Raw genomic sequence first — 17044 nt, 5'->3', positions numbered from 1 at the left:
GACCTGGCAACCCTATTGAGAAAAGGGCCACCAAAAAGGCTCTTGCTAATGTGTGGTATTTTCCTCTCTACTCTCAGTGGTTTTCCAGCATAGCACAGGGAGAGAGGGTCACTGGAGAGCTCTTCAAGGAGACAAAAAATGAGAGATCTTGATCATTCCCCCAACCTTATTCCCTCCAATGTCCATTCAGAAGACATGGGCTGAAGAGTGAGTGCACAGACTGGGAATTAACGACCGTAATCCCCCCCTCACTGCTATATGGAACAACTCTCCCTCCCCCAGTCATCAGCTTAGGTTTGGCCTAAATAATACAGCCATCACAGGGCAATCTCTGTTTTAACTTTGGACATATTTGTTCATTTAGAAAGGTTACCGTATGCATTAGTCTTGCTGAGCTATTAGCCTGCCTCCTCAAGAATGCTGTGATGATTTCATGTTTTATTAGCCCATAGCATTGTGAGAATGTTTGCATTATAATCCTGAGGAATGAAGTTTCCAGTATCTCCCATAATTGAGTTCTGAATTCAGGCTCTTTGACAGAACAGAAAGTATCTAGCCACCTGTCCCTGCAGTTCTCCATGAAAATGTTAGTGCTTTTGCAACTTCCCGTATAAAGCTAGCAAGGACTTATGGGAAAAGGAACCTCTTGACCTGTGGGAAAAAGTTTTGAAAAACTTTGCACCATGCATTGTCATGCTCAATACTCACATCAGGTCCTCTTGCCGGAGGTCACACCATCACCTGGAATACGGTTAAGCATTATGGTTTAGATGAGGCTATGGGAGGATCCCAGCTCTTGCTGATTACAGTGGAATTTCTACAGAGCAGTGTTCCAGCAGGAAATATGAATCATATTCAGTTATTTTCATTCTACTTTTCTCCCCAATGAGGACTGAAAGCAGCTTTCAGTACAAAAAAAAAGGAAAATAGGACAAAGGGGGAAGGCAGAGCAGGTCTAGCACATCTTTTTCCCAGCTCAAGGCTCTGACCCTCAAGCTAAAAGACAAGGGACAAGAGCTCTTTGGCTGGCTCTCAATGGCTCATGCCTCTGCAAGCCTAGGCCTTAAATACCTGTTTGCAAAGGAAGAGAAACAAAGTCAACAAGGGACTAAAAAGAAGGCCTTATCCTAGGTTCTGGTTCCAAGAGTCAGGGCCTTATCCAGTCAAAACTAGCTCTGAGTCTAGTAGCACTTTAGAGACTGACAAAGTTTTGTGAGTATGAACTTTTGAGAATCAAATCTCACTTTGTCAGATATGAAGTATCTGAGAAAGGGAGCTCTGACTCTCTCAGAATAGTAGATAAATAACCAGTTTGGTGTAGTGGTTAAGTGTGCGGACTCTTATCTGGGAGAACCGAGTTTGATTCCCCACTCCTCCACTTGCACCTGCTAGCATGGCCTTGGGTCAGCCATAGCTCTGGCAGAGATTGTCCTTGAAAGGGCAGCTGCTGTGAGAGCCCTCTCCAGCCCCACCCACCTCACAGGGTGTCTGTTGTGGGGGAGGAAGGTAAAGGAGATTGTGAGCCGCTCTGAGACTCTTTGGAGTGGAGGGCGGAATAGAAATCCAATATCATCATCATCATCTTCTTCTTCTTCTTCTTCTTCTTCTTCTTCTTCTTCTTCTTCTTCTTCTTCTTCTTCTTCTTCTTCTTCTTCTTCTTCTTCTTCTTCTTCTTCTTCTTCTTCTTCTTCTTCTTCTTCTTCTTCTTCTTCTTCTTCTTCTTTTCCCCTTTTATTTTTCTTCCAGGGCATAAAGCTACAAGCCCACCATCGATTACTCCACAACCAACTGCACAGAATAGATGAATATCCCAAAATGCCTGTCTTTCTCTTGCGGGTACAGCGTCATAATCTTCTAGAAGATACTTTCCAAAAACTGAGTCGGGTGGAAGATACCTGCCTGAAAATGCAATTGTTGGTGAGTTGGCATTAGGTAGTATTGTTATTTCACTCTTGGAAATGCTGTGAAGAGTTGGATCTGGAGTGGGCAAAATGTGACTCCAGACACCAAATGTAGATTGCGAAGGACTTAAAGGGTTAGGATATCAGGCAACCTTGAGAAACACATTGGAGTATATTATAGGAAAACAACATAGAGCAAAATAATGTGTCTCTTTCCTTCAGAGCTGGACTATCAGCCTGCAGAAGCCAGAACTGCACATGTTGAACTACTGTACTTTGATCAGTTCCTGTACTTTGAACTCCCCTGCTTAAAAATGGCCCTCTGGAATGGCTTAATAAAGGAAGCCACAAAACCTTCAGTTTGCAAGACCTGAGTGAGGCTGTCAATGAGAGAACACTTTGGAAGTCATTAATTCACAGGGTCCTTGAGGGCACATAACATTTCCTAACATTTCTTTTCAAAATTGCTTACTTGGTTCTTCTCTAGAAAGTATGCCAAGTGGTGAGCAGACAAATAAGATGAAACTTACTATAGAATCCCAAAACTAGGGGGTCCCCAATTTTATTGAGCCTGCAGGCTCTTTGGGACTTCTGACACAGCAAAGAGGGGTGCAACTACAAAATGGCTGTCTGAGCTTTCCTTCAGTCACACAGTGAAGATCCTTGTGCCTGTGATGGCACCTGCTGCCCAAACATTTTTTTAAAGAATCTGCATAGCCAATCAAATCCTCAAGGTGTTGGTGGGCTCTGTGGCACCTATGGGCACCAGGTTGAGCTCCCCTGCCCTAAATAACACAAAATAATATCCCAGAACTTAATTTATCTATTTTAAGAAGCTAAAACCACCAGATAGGCCAATTTGGCCCAAAAGATTGTGTCAGGAGAAAATTCTGTTCCTCTTTGTGTCTTCTATACAGTCCCACATGGGATTGCCCCAGAGCAGGCCTGCTGTGAAGCTTTCTACAAGCTTCTAAATAGGGTTGCCAGCCTCCAGGTGGGGCCTGGAGATCTCCCACTTTTACAACATCTCCAGCTGGCAGAGATCAGCTCCCCCAGAGAAAAAAATGGCTGCTTTGAAGGGTGGACACTACGGCATTGTACCCTGTCCCATCCAGGGCTCTTGAGAAAGGTGACCCTAGTGACTGAGGGGATTTCAGTGGAAGATGTTTGCTGTCTTCTTTGCCTCATGTTCCGTGAGGTCAGTACTGATATGTTTTTAAAAACCCTTTGTTGTTGGGTTTTGTTTTGTTTTTTGCAGATTCAATTTGAAGGAGAGGTGGATCGACATGAAGCTGGAGGGATTTTGGTCGAATTCTTTTTGTACGTGTTTGAGGAGATGAGCCAGCCAGACTACGGGATGTTTATGTATTGTGAGAAGAATTCTCCTATGTGGTTTCCAACTAGGGTAAGCTTTCACTTCAGGGAAACTTCTAGGCATGAGGAAGGGATGCAGAATGGCACCTGCCCTCCCTGCCTAGCATGATTTCTCAGCCTAGCCATCCTCACAAGGTTGTTGTGAGCATAAAATAAGTCCAGAAAAGCTGTATGTGTGGTTGTGAATGCCTTGGAGGGAGGACGGGGCACAACATGGTGGAGAAATAGAAAGCTGTGGCATTACTATTCTGCTTTAAACCCATAAACTATAGACTAAAGGAACTTGAATTGATGTAATTTAAATTTTAGATGGTGTAGTTATTAGACAACTGTCTTTGCTACATTTATAAATTTGTTCTTCCTGGCCTAATTTAAGTTCCCCAGACATGGAGATTGTCAGATTGGTGTGTGTGTTATCATTCTGAATAGGGCTGTTCTGTGGTACAATAAAGCATTTAAATCTGGTAGCCAGTTTCGTTCCCAGTCCTATCCTTGTAAATATCATGAGGCAAAGGGCTTCTTTCACACTTGGAGCACCTGTTTCTCTAAGCAGTGTTACTGAAGATCTGGATGCTGCTGAATGCACTGAAACTTTTGCATTTGGCTACTCATGCTTCTTAAGCTTGTGCTGAGAAACTGGTCCAGGCTGTAGTAACATCCATGACCTGCCCGCCTTACATGCTCAAAGTGGGCTTTAAAGATTGCAAGAGGAGCCAATGACTGCACCTGAAATCACTTGATGTTTGGCTTGTGGTGTTGCTTTATCTCCTCAGACGCAAGGCAGCTAACAAAACAGCAAAAGCTCCAAGCATCTAGCAGCATGTTAAAAACAATACATAATTAAAAACCATGTACAACGTTAAAAACACAGGTTAAAAACACAACCAAATCTGCTCAAACAGTTCACCCTGCATGCCACGTCCTCTGGAATAAAACCATCTTACACTCTGATGGGCCATTCCAGAAGAAAGCACCTGCCACAGAGAATGCCTTGACCTATAGACAACCTTAGGACAAGGCTGTCTGAGGAAAGCAGCTGGTGCACAGGAGTATACCATGATCTCATGTTTTTCTTAATTCCAGCCTTCAGAGAAGAAAAAGTATTACCTCTTCGGGGTCCTTTATGGGATGTGCCTTTTGAACAGGGTCATGGTCTATGTACCTTTCCCGCTTGCTCTCTTTAAAAAACTGATGGGCAAGAAGCCCTCCCTCGATGACCTGAAAGAACTGAGCCCGATCTTAGGGAAGTAAGTGGCTTAACTTTTCTTGGTCAGTATTCATAAATCGATGGTGTGGTCTCATTTGGAATACTTTGTGCAATTCTGGTCACCACACCTCAAAAAGGATATTATAGCATTGGAAAAAGTCCAGAAAAGGGCAACTAGAATGATTAAAGGGTTGGAACTCTTTCCCTATGAAGAAAGGTTAAAACGCTTGGGGCTCTTTAGATTGGAGAAACGTCAACTGTGGGGTGACATGATAGAGGTTTACAAGATAATGCTGGGATGGAGAAAGTACTTTTCTCCCTTTCTCACAATACAAGAACTCGTGGGCATTCGATGAAATTGCTGAGCAGACAGGTTAAAACAGATAAAAGGAAGTACTTCTTCACCCAAAGGATGATTTAACATGTGAAATTCACTGCCACAGGAGGTGGTGGCAGCTACAAGCATAGACAGCTTCAAGAGGGGTTTAGATAAAAATATGAAGCAGAAGTCCATCAGTGGCTATTAGCCACAGTGTGTATGTGTGTGTGTGTGTATAATTTGGCCACTGTGTGACACAGAGTGTTGGACTGGATGCGCCATTGGCCTGATCCAACATGGCTTCTCTTACGTTCTTATATCTGTCTAAGCCATACGTTTCTTGCGGTAGTGCATGTTGAGATTTCACAGCAGATACTGCCTAGATGTTGTTAAATTGTTTAGCCTTATGAGTCAGTGGCAAAGAGCGCTCCAGCTTGAACCTGAAGTTAACTCAGACTGCTAAAGTGATGGAGCCACACAATGTTAAGGCATGATGGAGAGTGTGGAGAAATGCATTGTCTCCTGGAAGGTTAGTAAGCAGCAAAATCTTTCCCCATGCGTTTTGCCAAGTTTCCCCCCCTCTAGTCAGAGGAGGAAGCGTTCACTGGCTCCTTACATCAGCTCACCTCCTTACAAATGCTAATAGATCCAGCAGGAAGACAATGAGACAGTCAAACCTTCCCCCCACTTCCCCAGGCAAGAAACAGAGTTTGGAGGGCTTTTGGCTAGAACAACCCCAGAAACAATCTTCAGGAATGAGCTGGAGGAAACACTTATTTGACCTGGCATAACATGGGCAAGCGAGTGGAGATACAGAGTTAAGAAAACCTCCTTGCAAGAGGAAGTTGTGCTCTTTCTCTGAGGTGCTGTGCTCCTGAAAGGATACAGGACTCCTAATTCCTGAGGCAGCCATGCTGACCATGCAACTGGCCTGGAGAGATGGGGCAAGCCTCAAGGAGATGGTGGCTCTGTAGGGAGCTGTAACTTATTAAAGCTAAAGAGCCTGTCCTAGTTTAACATCTGTTAGGGCACATATAACTGAGAGTGACAGAGTATTTGAGTTTTACCAGTTTTTTTTGTTTTTCCTTTCTTCAGTCTGACATTGTGCTAAAAGTATGCTTGTAAACATTTTATTTTTAATAAACAAGGAGTGGTTCTCTGTGCCCCGTAGATCCTCGCTGTTTTGGACATGCTCTTTTAAAAAGGGGCTCCAGGGGAGCTGGCAAGTGGCTATTTCTCCAAGGATGCCTAATACCTTAAACTGTCCCTGTGGGAACCAGGTGCCGGGCAGTGGGAGACACTGAGGGGAGGCCTCTGAGTTGGGAAGGGAAGCTGAGGGTCCTCATCCCCTCAGTGGAAAGCCCTATATTGATCAGGTGGTGTCAGTGGCTACTCAAGAGTAAAAAGCCCCTTCAAGGAGTTGGGAACCCTTAGGAAGGCAGGGTGGAATGGGGTCTGCAGGCACATTCTGCCACAAAGAGGTATGAACATACCAGGTTCGCAAGTGAACAGCCTGCATTTAGCTTTAAAAAAACCCCAAACCCTGTTGAGATCTTCTGGACTAAGCTGCTCTCCCTCCAGAATATATTACATTTTGCCTTGCGTGAGAGAAAAATCCTTGAATCTGCATTCCAGTGTACTGCTTTTCCCGGTCACCATTAGCATCTGCTCTTCCGTGGTTGCTGCCAGAGCCCAGCTTCCAACTGCCATGTTTTTGAATGCAATATGGCAACCAGCTTACCAGCAGCTGTTGTTAGCAGTAAAGACTGGGGCATGACCTCCAGTGCAACAGATAGGGGTGGAGTGGCCTGGTCAGCCACACCATTTAATACCTTTGCTCAATCTCATGTTGTAATTACTTGTTAAACACTGTTTTTCTGCTTTTCTCACCATTAATAAGGAGTTTGCAGGAAGTACTTGATTATGAAGAGGGTGATATGGAAGCAGAACTTCAGCTGTGTTACTACGTGAGTATCTCCAGAAGACACTGGCGTGCCTGTTCCACTGGCACCATGCAACTTCCTTTGGCGACATTTCAGGATTATCTTTTTGTGGAAGTGTAGCCAGCCAGCTACTAATGTGCATTTGGTCCCATTGGTTGAGGCTATTCCTGTTCCTTAGCCTGTTATATGTATCTTAATGGCAATGGCCTTACCTTTCAGTGATGGGGATGAAGGTGTGATCATGCTCTTCAAAACACCAGGAAGCAGGCAAAGGCTTGTTCTCTGGTGATCCAGAGGGCAGGAATAGATCTAATGGCTGTAAATTACAGGATGGTAGCTTTCAGCTGAACATTAGGGAGGAATTTAACAGTAAGAACAGTTCATCATGAAGTCCAGTTACCTATGGGGAGGGTGGGTTCTCCTTCACTAGAGGCAAGATCTTTAAATAAAACCTGAAAAGCCATCTATCAGAGGTGCTCCAGGTTCAGGTTCCCTGCATAGACCCTAAGCAGTTGGACTGGATGGCCCGGACTTGATTTTTTGTTGGCTTGGTTTTCATGGTTTTTGATCCTGCCATCTTTTTTTGCTTGCTCAGTTGGAATCCCTGTCCTCACTGCAACCTCTGTGTCCTGCATAATGTTTTTATCCATGAAAGTTGCACAAACCCTGGACAGCTTTTTTCAGGGCACAAAAAAGGGTCCTTTATTCTTGCACTAGCAGAAAAGCCAGTAGGATACAACCTGTCAATTTTTACATTGAATTTCAGATATCCTGGGACAACAGAGATGTAGATTTGATTCCAGATGGCAGATCAGTAGCTGTGAACAATGCAAACAAGTATGTAATGATGAGTTCCTTATTCTGTTGCTTTGCAGCCATCCTATTCCCAAGGGCTTCTGGTAGATCCCCAGCCCTGATTTGAAATCTCTGGTCTGTCTTTAATGTTCCATGGGTGAGCTTGATCCAGGTCACTCCCATTCAGTGTAGCCTTTCTCACAGGATGGTTGTTTAGTTGCACAGTCAAGTCCGACTCTTTGCAACCCTATGGACAAAGTCATGCCAGGCCCTCCTGTCTTCCACCATCCTCCAAAGTCTGCTCGAATTCAAAGAGGATTGTAGAGTTTAGTATATGCAGCTTCCTCCCTGGTGGAGACAGACATTGGATACAACAGTTCCAGTGCTATTTTGGTGGCAGAAAATGCTGTCAAATAACAGCAGGCTGTAAGGTTTTCACGAGCAAACCACAACCAACAGGTTATAGTGACATAAATAGCTAAGAAACTTATACAAATCTAACCACAATTTTTATAACTAATGTACAAAACACTTGCAATAATTCCATCAAAGTAAATACAAATCTCCAGGAATCTCCTTGATAATCAAAGCAATAAAGTACAACAAATTTCCACGGGAACAGGATGACCTTTGTTTCCTATTTCACATAGCTTCTTCCAGCCCGGGATTTTGAGTTTCATTCACCTATATTGATAAAACATTTCATAGTTGATTGCTTTACAACATAAACCTATAATAATTAAAATTTTACAATTGTTTCCAGTTAGAGTAAAACAAATTGCAGAATGTGTTTGGGTTCATATTTGCATTTCTTAAAAAAAATTAACATTTCAAAAAAATACTTCAAAAAATACTCACTATCCTTGGTTACAATATTTCAGAATATACAAACTCGTCCCTCGTTGACAACAGATGTATCCTCCTTTCATGGCAAGAGGTGTTCAGAGGTGGTTTGCCATTGCTTGCCTCTGCATAGCAACCCTGGTACTCCTTGGTAGTCTCCAGTACAAGTACTAGCAAGGCCTGACAGAGCTTAGCTTCCAAGATCAGGTTAGCCTGGATTATTTGGATCAAGGCTAGTGCTATTTCAGGATCAGGTTAGTTAACTGAGTTTAATAAACTGTCCCGCCCAGCCCGGGCGAGGACTGCGCAAGGGAGACCCCCCAGCGCCTGCCAGCCGCTCCCGGGCCCCGCCGCCCCGAGAGCCTCCCACACCTTCCCAACCCCCCGCGGTGGCCCCACCCCTCACCTGGGCTGACGGGGTGCCAACAGCTGCCCAAACAACGCCTCTCAGTCAACGAGCCCGTCTCCGGGTCCGAGGAGCCTGGCCAGAGCGAGACATCGGGAAGCAGGAGGGAGAAGCTGAGCCCAGCGCTGGGCAGAGAGGAGGAGAGCCGCCTGACCCGTGGCGGCAAGAGACGCCACACCCCAGCACGCTGCCGAGGTCCGGGACGCCCCAGGCAGCCCAGCCCTGGCTCGCCTCTCCCGGGCGTCTGGGGCTTTGAAGGGGGGGAGGAGCCAGAGAGGGGTGGAACCCAGGAAGGGGGGGAGGATAAAGGGAGGGACGGCAGGAGGTTGGGGAGGAAGCTGGCCGGTGCTTACTGAGGCTGCCTCGCGAGAGAGAGGGACAGGAGCCGCAGCACAGCCAGGAGGGGAACGGGTGGTGAAGTAACCCGGCTCCCACCCCCTGTTTCTGAGATCTCCGGGGAATGCCCCAGAGTGCCCGGGAGGGGCGCCGGGAGACCGGGAGGGGTGCCCAGGGCGCGACATAAACATTTGTGTTCAAACAAAAATGTGTCCGTATAAGAGCCCTCTGTGGTTATTGTTTATTTCAAGTCATATAAAACTGATCAACAATCAAGTTGCATTCTGCTCTGTGACTTTTCAGGGAGATATTGACCAACACTCCCTCTAGACTGGAGTCTTGTGAGCAAACAATTGCTTTGTGAGCTACTGGCATTAAAGTTGTGAGCTACTGCATAAATTAGTTTGCTCCGGAGTCATTTTTCCTGAGCTAAAACAAAAACATGTGAGCCAGAGGCTAAAAAACACTAACTTAGTTTAAGGGGAACACTGGTATTGACTGAATTTCAGAAATCAAAGGTTTTGTTTACGTGGTGAGACTTCCTTTCTCAGAAGCCTACTGAAATCTTTCTGTTTATTTCTTCAAAGGAAGGACTTTGTCAACAAGTACGTAGATTATATCTTCAACAGATCTGTAGAAGGCGTTTTTGAAGAGTTCAAGAGGGGTTTTTATAAAGTCCTGGACAAGCGGGTTGTTGGCTTCTTCGAGCCTCAGGAGCTGATGGACGTGGCAGTTGGGCTTGCAAATTACAACTGGGACATATATGAAAAGGTTGGTGCAGCCACTGCCTTGACTAGAATCAGTCATTATTGCATCTGTCAAGTTTCACTCATATCTTACAATTGTCGCCCTTTCTTTTCAAGAATGCTAAATATGAGGGGATATATAGTCCAACGCATCCTACCATCATGATGTTCTGGCAGGTTTTCCATGAACTAACTTTGGCTGACAAAAAAGGCTTTCTATGTAAGTATTAGTAAGGTTTGTTTTTTTTTAATCCTGCCATTCCTCCCAAGGGTTTAGGGTATAGTGGCTCCCCCACCCCATTTTGTCTTTACAGCCTGCCTTACAGAGTAGTTGTTAGACTTGGAGATAATAAAGATTGCAATCTGTGCTGTTAGGTTCCTCCCCCCCCCCCCCATCAGTTAGAACTGGAAAGGGAGATCTCTCCAAGTGAAATAATGTGTTGATTTCAGACTGGGCAAAATTCACTCAGTGCTAGTGATAATAACGAAACAGTTAAAACAGCCGGGGGGGGGGGGGTGTTAATATGAAGAAAGGCAGCCAGTGAGGTGGGAGGGGAGAGGGAGAAGATGTGTTGAACTGAAATATATGGAACCGTGAATGTATTTTAAAATACTTAGCCATCTACTTCCAGTAATTAAACAGTAGAATCCAGTCCAAGTGTTGTAATTCCTAATCAGAATCTTTTTGAAAGAAAATAAAATTTCAGATAGGCACAGAGAAATCTGATCTTTAAAACAAACTTTTCAGAATAAACCAAAATAATTTCCTTTTCCAGATGCATCTCGGTCCTGCTCCCCCTTTCTTTTTTAACGTGTGTGTGTGAAAAGAGAGAGAGAGCTCAGGTCTCAAAGTAAACAGCAGAGCAGGGCAATATTAATGTAAACTGTGCTTGTCAGAAGAATCCCCTTTCCTCTTTCTGTCTGAAGAAGTGGACACATGAAAGCATATACCTGGAATAAAACTTTGTTGGTCTTAAATGAGCCTTCCCTCCCACGCTTGCTCTCTCTGGCTGTTTCTCACCCCTCCCTTCCCAAAGGACGAGAAGGAGAAGCACTCAGCCAATTGAATGTAGGGAGACTTGGCTTTCTTTCTCTTCCCTGTGAAGCAAATATAAGAACGTCAGAGAAGCCATGTTGGAACAGGCCAGTGGCCCATCCAGTCCCAACACTCTGTGTCACACAGTGGCCAAAAAAAACCAGGTGCCATCAGGAGGTCCATCAGTGGGGCCAGGATACTAGAAGCCCTCACACTGTTGCCCCTCCCAAGCACCAAGAATACAGAGCTTCACTTGCCCCAGACAGAGAGTTCCAACAATGAGAGCAGTTGAAGGAGCTGGGCAACAGTGAGGCATGATGCTGTGGCAGGAACCCCAAAGGAGGAAGCAAGAAAGAGCTGGTTGCTCATGGGCCAGATATGACCTCTGCAGGGGCCGGTTCCAGCCCATGGACTTTATGTTTGACACACTTGGATTATGTAGCAATATACAGATTACACAGTGTATCCCATTGTGATTTAAGTTTAGGATTGCCAGCTCCAGGTTGGGAAATACATGGAGATTTTGGGGGTACAGCATAGGAAGGAACAGGGTTGGAATCTTCAGTGGGGTACAGTGACATAGAATCAACCTCTGAAAGTAGCCATTTTCTCCAGGTGAACTGATCTGCATAGTTCCAGGCACCACCTGGAGATCTGTAATTCTATTTAAGTTACTGTCAAAGTATGTTCAAAGCAATTAGAACTGTCCAGATACCTTCTGACTTGGCTTATGAGGGTTGCCTAATCTACGTCTTCCTTCAGTGTTTGTTGCAGGAAGTGACCGGGTCCCTATTACGGGAATGGAGTCCATGACACTAACTATTCAGTCATATGAGGCACTTTCAGAAAATCACATCCCTGAGGCTCTGACATGCTATAGTCTTCTACTTCTGCCTCTTTTTTCCACAATGGGAAGACTAAAGGAGAAACTTCTCCAGGCCATCGAGTACAATCGAGGCTTTGGCAAGCAGTGAAACAGCTGATTCAATAACATAGATCGGAGCTTGGTAGCTTAGCCTTTTGTGCATTACTGAGAAATTTAAGGAAATCTACAGGGCCTTCATGTGGTTCAAACCTGTTGACTGTCATTGATTTCCCTGCATAGTTCCTGAAGCTTTGCTTTTTTCTTATCTGTCCCTGTTTTTCAAAATGCATTTATAATTAAACAATTCCAGCTTGTTCCCAACGGGTTCTTGGTGGCCTTTTTTTTTTCAGTAAACACATTCTTTATTCTCTAGGCGGTTTCTGAGAATCCAGATAATTGCATTCCTAGATTTTCCATTGTCATTCCCCCCCCTTAAAAAATTTTATGGCCGTTTTTCTGATTTCATTGCAGAAGCACCACAGCTTTCAGGTGTGAAATTTATACTGTTGTCAGTCAGACTGTTGTTGGCTGCTGTGAATTGAGAGGCCTTTGCAGGGCCAATGAAGCATCCTCACAAAAGTTTGCTCTGTTTTTTTCTTGCCTTAGCCTCTCATGGTGGCCATTTCCCCTTGCACCTTCCAGAGGGCTTCTCTCAGGCTTTAAAAGGATCAGTAACAGCTAAATAGCTATAGCATTGTGATGTTACGATTTATTGCAACAATTTACTTGTTTCCAGTTTTCATTTTTAAAAAAAATAAATTTCCAGCCCTTTCCACTGCAGAGTTAGAAGCAGAAATGTACAGTCTGCACCATTTCTATGTCTACAGTGAAAAGAGCAGAGATGTACTCTTTTTAAAAAAATTAAAGCTGGGAATGATCACATAGTTTCAATAGATTGGTATGACATTACAGTTCTAAACTGATGTCTATTACTGATTTTTATTTAGAACGTAAGCTTTCGTGTGCTCTTAAGCACACTGTGCTGGATTCCTCGTCTGATGAAGTGTGCTTAAGAGCACATGAAAGCTTACGTTCTAAATAAAAATTGGTTGGTCTTAAAGACGCAACTCGACTCCTGCTTTGTTCAGCTGCTTCAGACCAACACGGCTGCCAGCTTGGATCTGTCTATTACTGTTATTTTAAAATAGCTTGAAAGGTAGCCCTCCAATGCAGAATGGTTGTGGAGGCTGGAAAACAACACCAATGGGGTGGAGTGGGATTTACAAAAATATGCACCTTTCATACAGTGTCTGGAAGTGCTTTGTGAACTTTCCAAAAATAGTATACCAAATCAGGTTTGGAAAAGGTTGCAGCTATGTGGGTGAAAACACAGAAGTAGGACAAACAGAACAATTGCAAGTGCATGCTCTTGAAAATTGCTAAAAGGAAGCCAATATGGAGTACATTCATGCGGAAGCCACCCTATTTTGGAGAAGTTTCATTGCAGTTGGTGAGTTATGTGAGATCCTGGCTTTTCACTATCTGCTTACCTATCCTGCCACCATTAGTTTCAACATCTCCTGCCATAAATAAGCTATCAATATCATCACTACAGGGATTGCTCTCATTATGTATCTGAAGGGCTGTCACGTAGAGGGGGGCAGGGAGCTGTCCCTTTTGACAGGAGAGGAGAGGACTCCCAATAATGGGTTCAAATTAAGGGTGGGAAGGTACCAGCACTATCTGCTGATGGACAGCCATCTGGACTCCGCCCCAATTCATTTGACCAGGGAGCTGGAACCAGTGGTTGGTTGGTTACAGTTGAGCCGGCTGAAGCTTAATCCAGCCAAGATGGAGGTCCTATGTCTGAGCCATTGGGGGTTAAGATTGGGTATCTAACTTCCCACGCTGGATGGTGCACCTCTTGTGCCAGCTCAGAAGGTGAGGAGTTTGGATGTGATGCTGGATGCCACCCTTTCTATGGAGGCCCAGGTCACAGCAGTTGCACCGTCTGCCTTTTACCATCTCTGGCAAGTCAAACAACTCGCCCCCTATCTGGCTCCTTGGGACCTAGCCACAGTGATCCATGCAACGGTCATTTCCAGGTTGGACTACTATAACTCGCTCTATGCAGGCTTGCCCTTGAGACTGATCCAGAAACTCCAGCGGGTGCAGAATGCAACAGCTCGATTGCTGACTGAACTGCCTGTATGGGCAGGCAGTCAGCCATTGCTGCGCAGTCTGCACTGGCTACCAATGGAGTACCGGATCCGTTTCAAGGTTCTAGTATTGACTTTTAAAGCCTTACGTGGCCTGGGACCTGCATATCTACGGGACCGTCTCTCCCCATACGAGCCCCGGAGGCCTCTACAATTGGGCAACCAACATCTTCTGACTATCCTGGCCCAAAGGACATCCAGCTTTCCTCGACCAGGGCTTTTTCAGCCCTGGCCCCAACCTGGTGGAATCAGCTCCTCAAGGTGATTTGGGCCTTACCGGAACTTCTGCCATTCTGGAGGGCCTGCAAAACAGAGCTGTTCTGCCAGGCTTTTGGCTGAGGCAGGTGGGCGTCCTCACATAATCTAATTGGCCTCCCTGTGCGCACTACATCCTGTGTCAATCTGTGAATGATGTTTATATCACTGACGCCACCTTTTCTCATTTTTATTTAATGGTTTTAACTGTTTAATTCTTAACTGTTTTATTGTGTGGTTTTAACTGTTTTATTGTGTTATAATCCACCCTGAGCCCATCTTGGGAAAGGGCGGACTACAAATTCACAAAAAATAAAATAAAATATTAGAAAATACTTTTTTACAGTAAGAGTTGTTCGACAGTGGAACCAGCTTCCTAGGGAGGTGGTGAACTCCCTCTCACTGGTAGTCTTTAAGCAGCAGCTGGAGGAACATGTGGGGATGCTATAGGCTGATCCTGCATTGAAGGGCGGGGTGGGGGTGGGTGGCCAGCACAAAACCCTTCAGCAGCAGAGAAATGGAAAAGAAACCAAGCAGTGCAAGTTTTCAGGTGCCTCACATCTTCCAATGCTTGGATGTTAAAAAAAGAAAACAGGAGGAATGTCAGATTGAAGCCCGATTGGGTAATATTACCTGGGGAGAACAGGAGACCCATAAACCTTTGTCACTTCCCTTCAGGTGACAAATGGGGATTAGTCAGGGCTCAGTGGCAGAGCACCTGTTTTACTTGTGGAAGGCCCCAATTTCAAACCCTGTAGGTGATGTGAAATATGCTGAAAAGTGACCACACAATACAGACCTTGACAGACCAATGGTCTGATAGCTTCACGCATTTTCCACCATCCAAAGCGGCTGTTTTTCTCCAGAACTGGAATAATTATTTAAATAAATTAGAGCTACCATATTTTGAAAAGCTAAAAAGAGGGCATATTTCCCAACTGACTATTTCAAAAAAGTGATCGCTATGATAAATAGCCCTACCATTTCAGCTGTGATACTGCTACTAACTAGGAATATTCCTAGCCTTCTGACCCCAAAAGAGGTCATTTTCATCAGTTTTTTTAAAAAAGAGGACAAAGAAGAAGCAGAAGATATTGCATTTATATCCCCCCCCTCCACTCCGAAGAGTCTCAGAGCGGCTCACAATCTCCTTTACCTTCCTCCCCCACAACGGACACCCTGTGAGGTGGGTGGGGCTGAGAGGGCTCTCACAGCAACTGCCCTTTCAAGGACAACCTCTGCCAGAGCTCTGGTTTACCCAAAGCCATGCTAGCAGGTGCAAGTGGAGGAGTGGGGAATCAAACCTGGTTCTCCCAGAGAAGAGTCCGCACACTTAGGGTTGCCAATCCCCAGGTAGGGGCAGGGGATCCCCCAGTTTGGAGGCCCTCCCCCCCCCGCTTCAGGGTCGTCAGAAAGCGGGGGGAGGGGAGGGAAATGTCTGCTTGGAAACTCTGTTATTCCCTAGGGAGATTTATTCCCATAGAAAATCATGGAGAATTGATCCAGGGCTCTGGGGGGGGCTGTTTTTTGGGGTAGAGGCACCAAATTTTCAGTATAGCATCTAGTGCCTCTCCCCAAAATATCCCCCAAGTTTCAAAAAGACTGGACCAGGGGGTCCAATTCTATGAGCCCCAAAAGAAGGTGCCCCTATCCTTCATTATTTCCTATGGAAGGAAGGCATTGAAAAGGTGTGCTGTCCCTTTAAATGTGATGGCCAGAACTCCCTTTGGAGTTCAATTATGCTTGTCACAGCCTTGATCTTGGCTCCACCCCTAATGTCTCCTGGCTCCACCCCCAAAGTCCCCAGATATTTCTTGAATTGGACTTGGCAACCCTACGCACACTTAACCACTACACCAAACTGGCTCTCAAACACCAAAGAGAGAGAGAGATAGAAAAAGAGAGAGAGATAGAAGAGGACATCCAGTAATCCATAAATAAATTCTGGGGATCTGTTGTAATTTCGGGGGGTCTCCAGCCCCGGCCTCAAGGTTGGCAACCATACTAACTAACACGCGGGGGGGGGCAGTCTTCCAAGGCGTCTTGCAGTTGCTGTGACGATAACCTCCTGCCACTTTCTCTGCTATTGAACTTGCACCTTATTTACATCTGCAGATTTGGGAGGCGCTGCACGTGTTAAGAAGAGGCGGGCGGATTTCCTCACCCTCGCCAGTCCTCTTCTTCAGCACAGAGCAGAAATCACGTGCCGGCGGTCGCAGTTTCCATTTCCCCGGAGGAGCCGCCTCTCTGGGCTGCCTTCCGAAAGCCAATCCGGCAAGAGGGGAGGACGGCCCCCTGTCGGGCTTCTCCTGCGCTAGGACTGCAGCTGGCCGAGATCTGTGAAGGCGGCTTGCGAGGCAACCTTGAACGCGGGGCCGCTCCGGAGCGTTGCAACCTGAGTCTGCAATCGGAAAGTTTGTGCAGAGCAGCCAGCTCCGTTTGAAGAGCAGTTTCATACCCCTCGATCGAATAAAGTCGGGGGCTCGTCCTTTGATTTGGGGTCTGCCAAGATGCCTTTGCATAGGACGGCGGTGTCCAGCAAGGAGAGTGGTCCGGGAAACACGCCCAGGCGGCGGCGAGGGGCCCCGAAACAAGCAGCCTCGCCTTCTGCTGCCCCGCCGTCGTTGTTCTTCTTCCCAGCGGCCGCCTTCTTCCAGGAGGACCCCGGCGCCATCCGCCAGATCAGCTGCAAGCGAGGCTGCCTGGCGGTGGTGAAGACCGACGGGACGGTTGTCGTTTGGGACGGCGCGGAGAAGGGGGGCGGCCGGGGCCAGACGAGGAAACCCAGTGAGTAGATGGTGCTGAGAGAGGGGCTCTCGTCTTCACTGACCGTCAAAAGATATGGGGCGCAACCTGAGA

General features: G+C 45.9%; 2 protein-coding genes across 2 annotated transcripts in view; both read left to right on the top strand.

The window, feature by feature from the left end:
• The window catches only part of LOC132577338 (probable E3 ubiquitin-protein ligase HERC6), a 36436-nt gene extending 24525 nt beyond the window's left edge, over positions 1-11911 (top strand). The window contains exons 17-25 of the mRNA XM_060247070.1: positions 1747-1917; positions 3160-3306; positions 3422-3431; positions 4366-4522; positions 6702-6768; positions 7511-7581; positions 9712-9895; positions 9988-10090; positions 11669-11911. Of these exons, the coding sequence (XP_060103053.1) occupies positions 1747-1917; positions 3160-3306; positions 3422-3431; positions 4366-4522; positions 6702-6768; positions 7511-7581; positions 9712-9895; positions 9988-10090; positions 11669-11880 (1122 nt within the window). The 3' untranslated portion in view covers positions 11881-11911. The remainder of the gene's footprint in view (positions 1-1746; positions 1918-3159; positions 3307-3421; positions 3432-4365; positions 4523-6701; positions 6769-7510; positions 7582-9711; positions 9896-9987; positions 10091-11668) is intronic.
• A 4784-nt stretch (positions 11912-16695) lies between these two features.
• LOC132577602 (probable E3 ubiquitin-protein ligase HERC4) overlaps positions 16696-17044 on the top strand; it is a 50218-nt gene continuing 49869 nt past the window's right edge. Inside the window, exon 1 of the mRNA XM_060247389.1 lies at positions 16696-16972. Within this exon, the coding sequence (XP_060103372.1) occupies positions 16696-16972 (277 nt within the window). The remainder of the gene's footprint in view (positions 16973-17044) is intronic.

Source organism: Heteronotia binoei, chromosome 9 (assembly GCF_032191835.1).
Source record: "Heteronotia binoei isolate CCM8104 ecotype False Entrance Well chromosome 9, APGP_CSIRO_Hbin_v1, whole genome shotgun sequence".
Taxonomy (NCBI): domain Eukaryota; kingdom Metazoa; phylum Chordata; class Lepidosauria; order Squamata; family Gekkonidae; genus Heteronotia; species Heteronotia binoei.
Note: the sequence above shows the minus strand (reverse complement) of the source record. Positions and strands in the feature narration are given on the sequence as shown.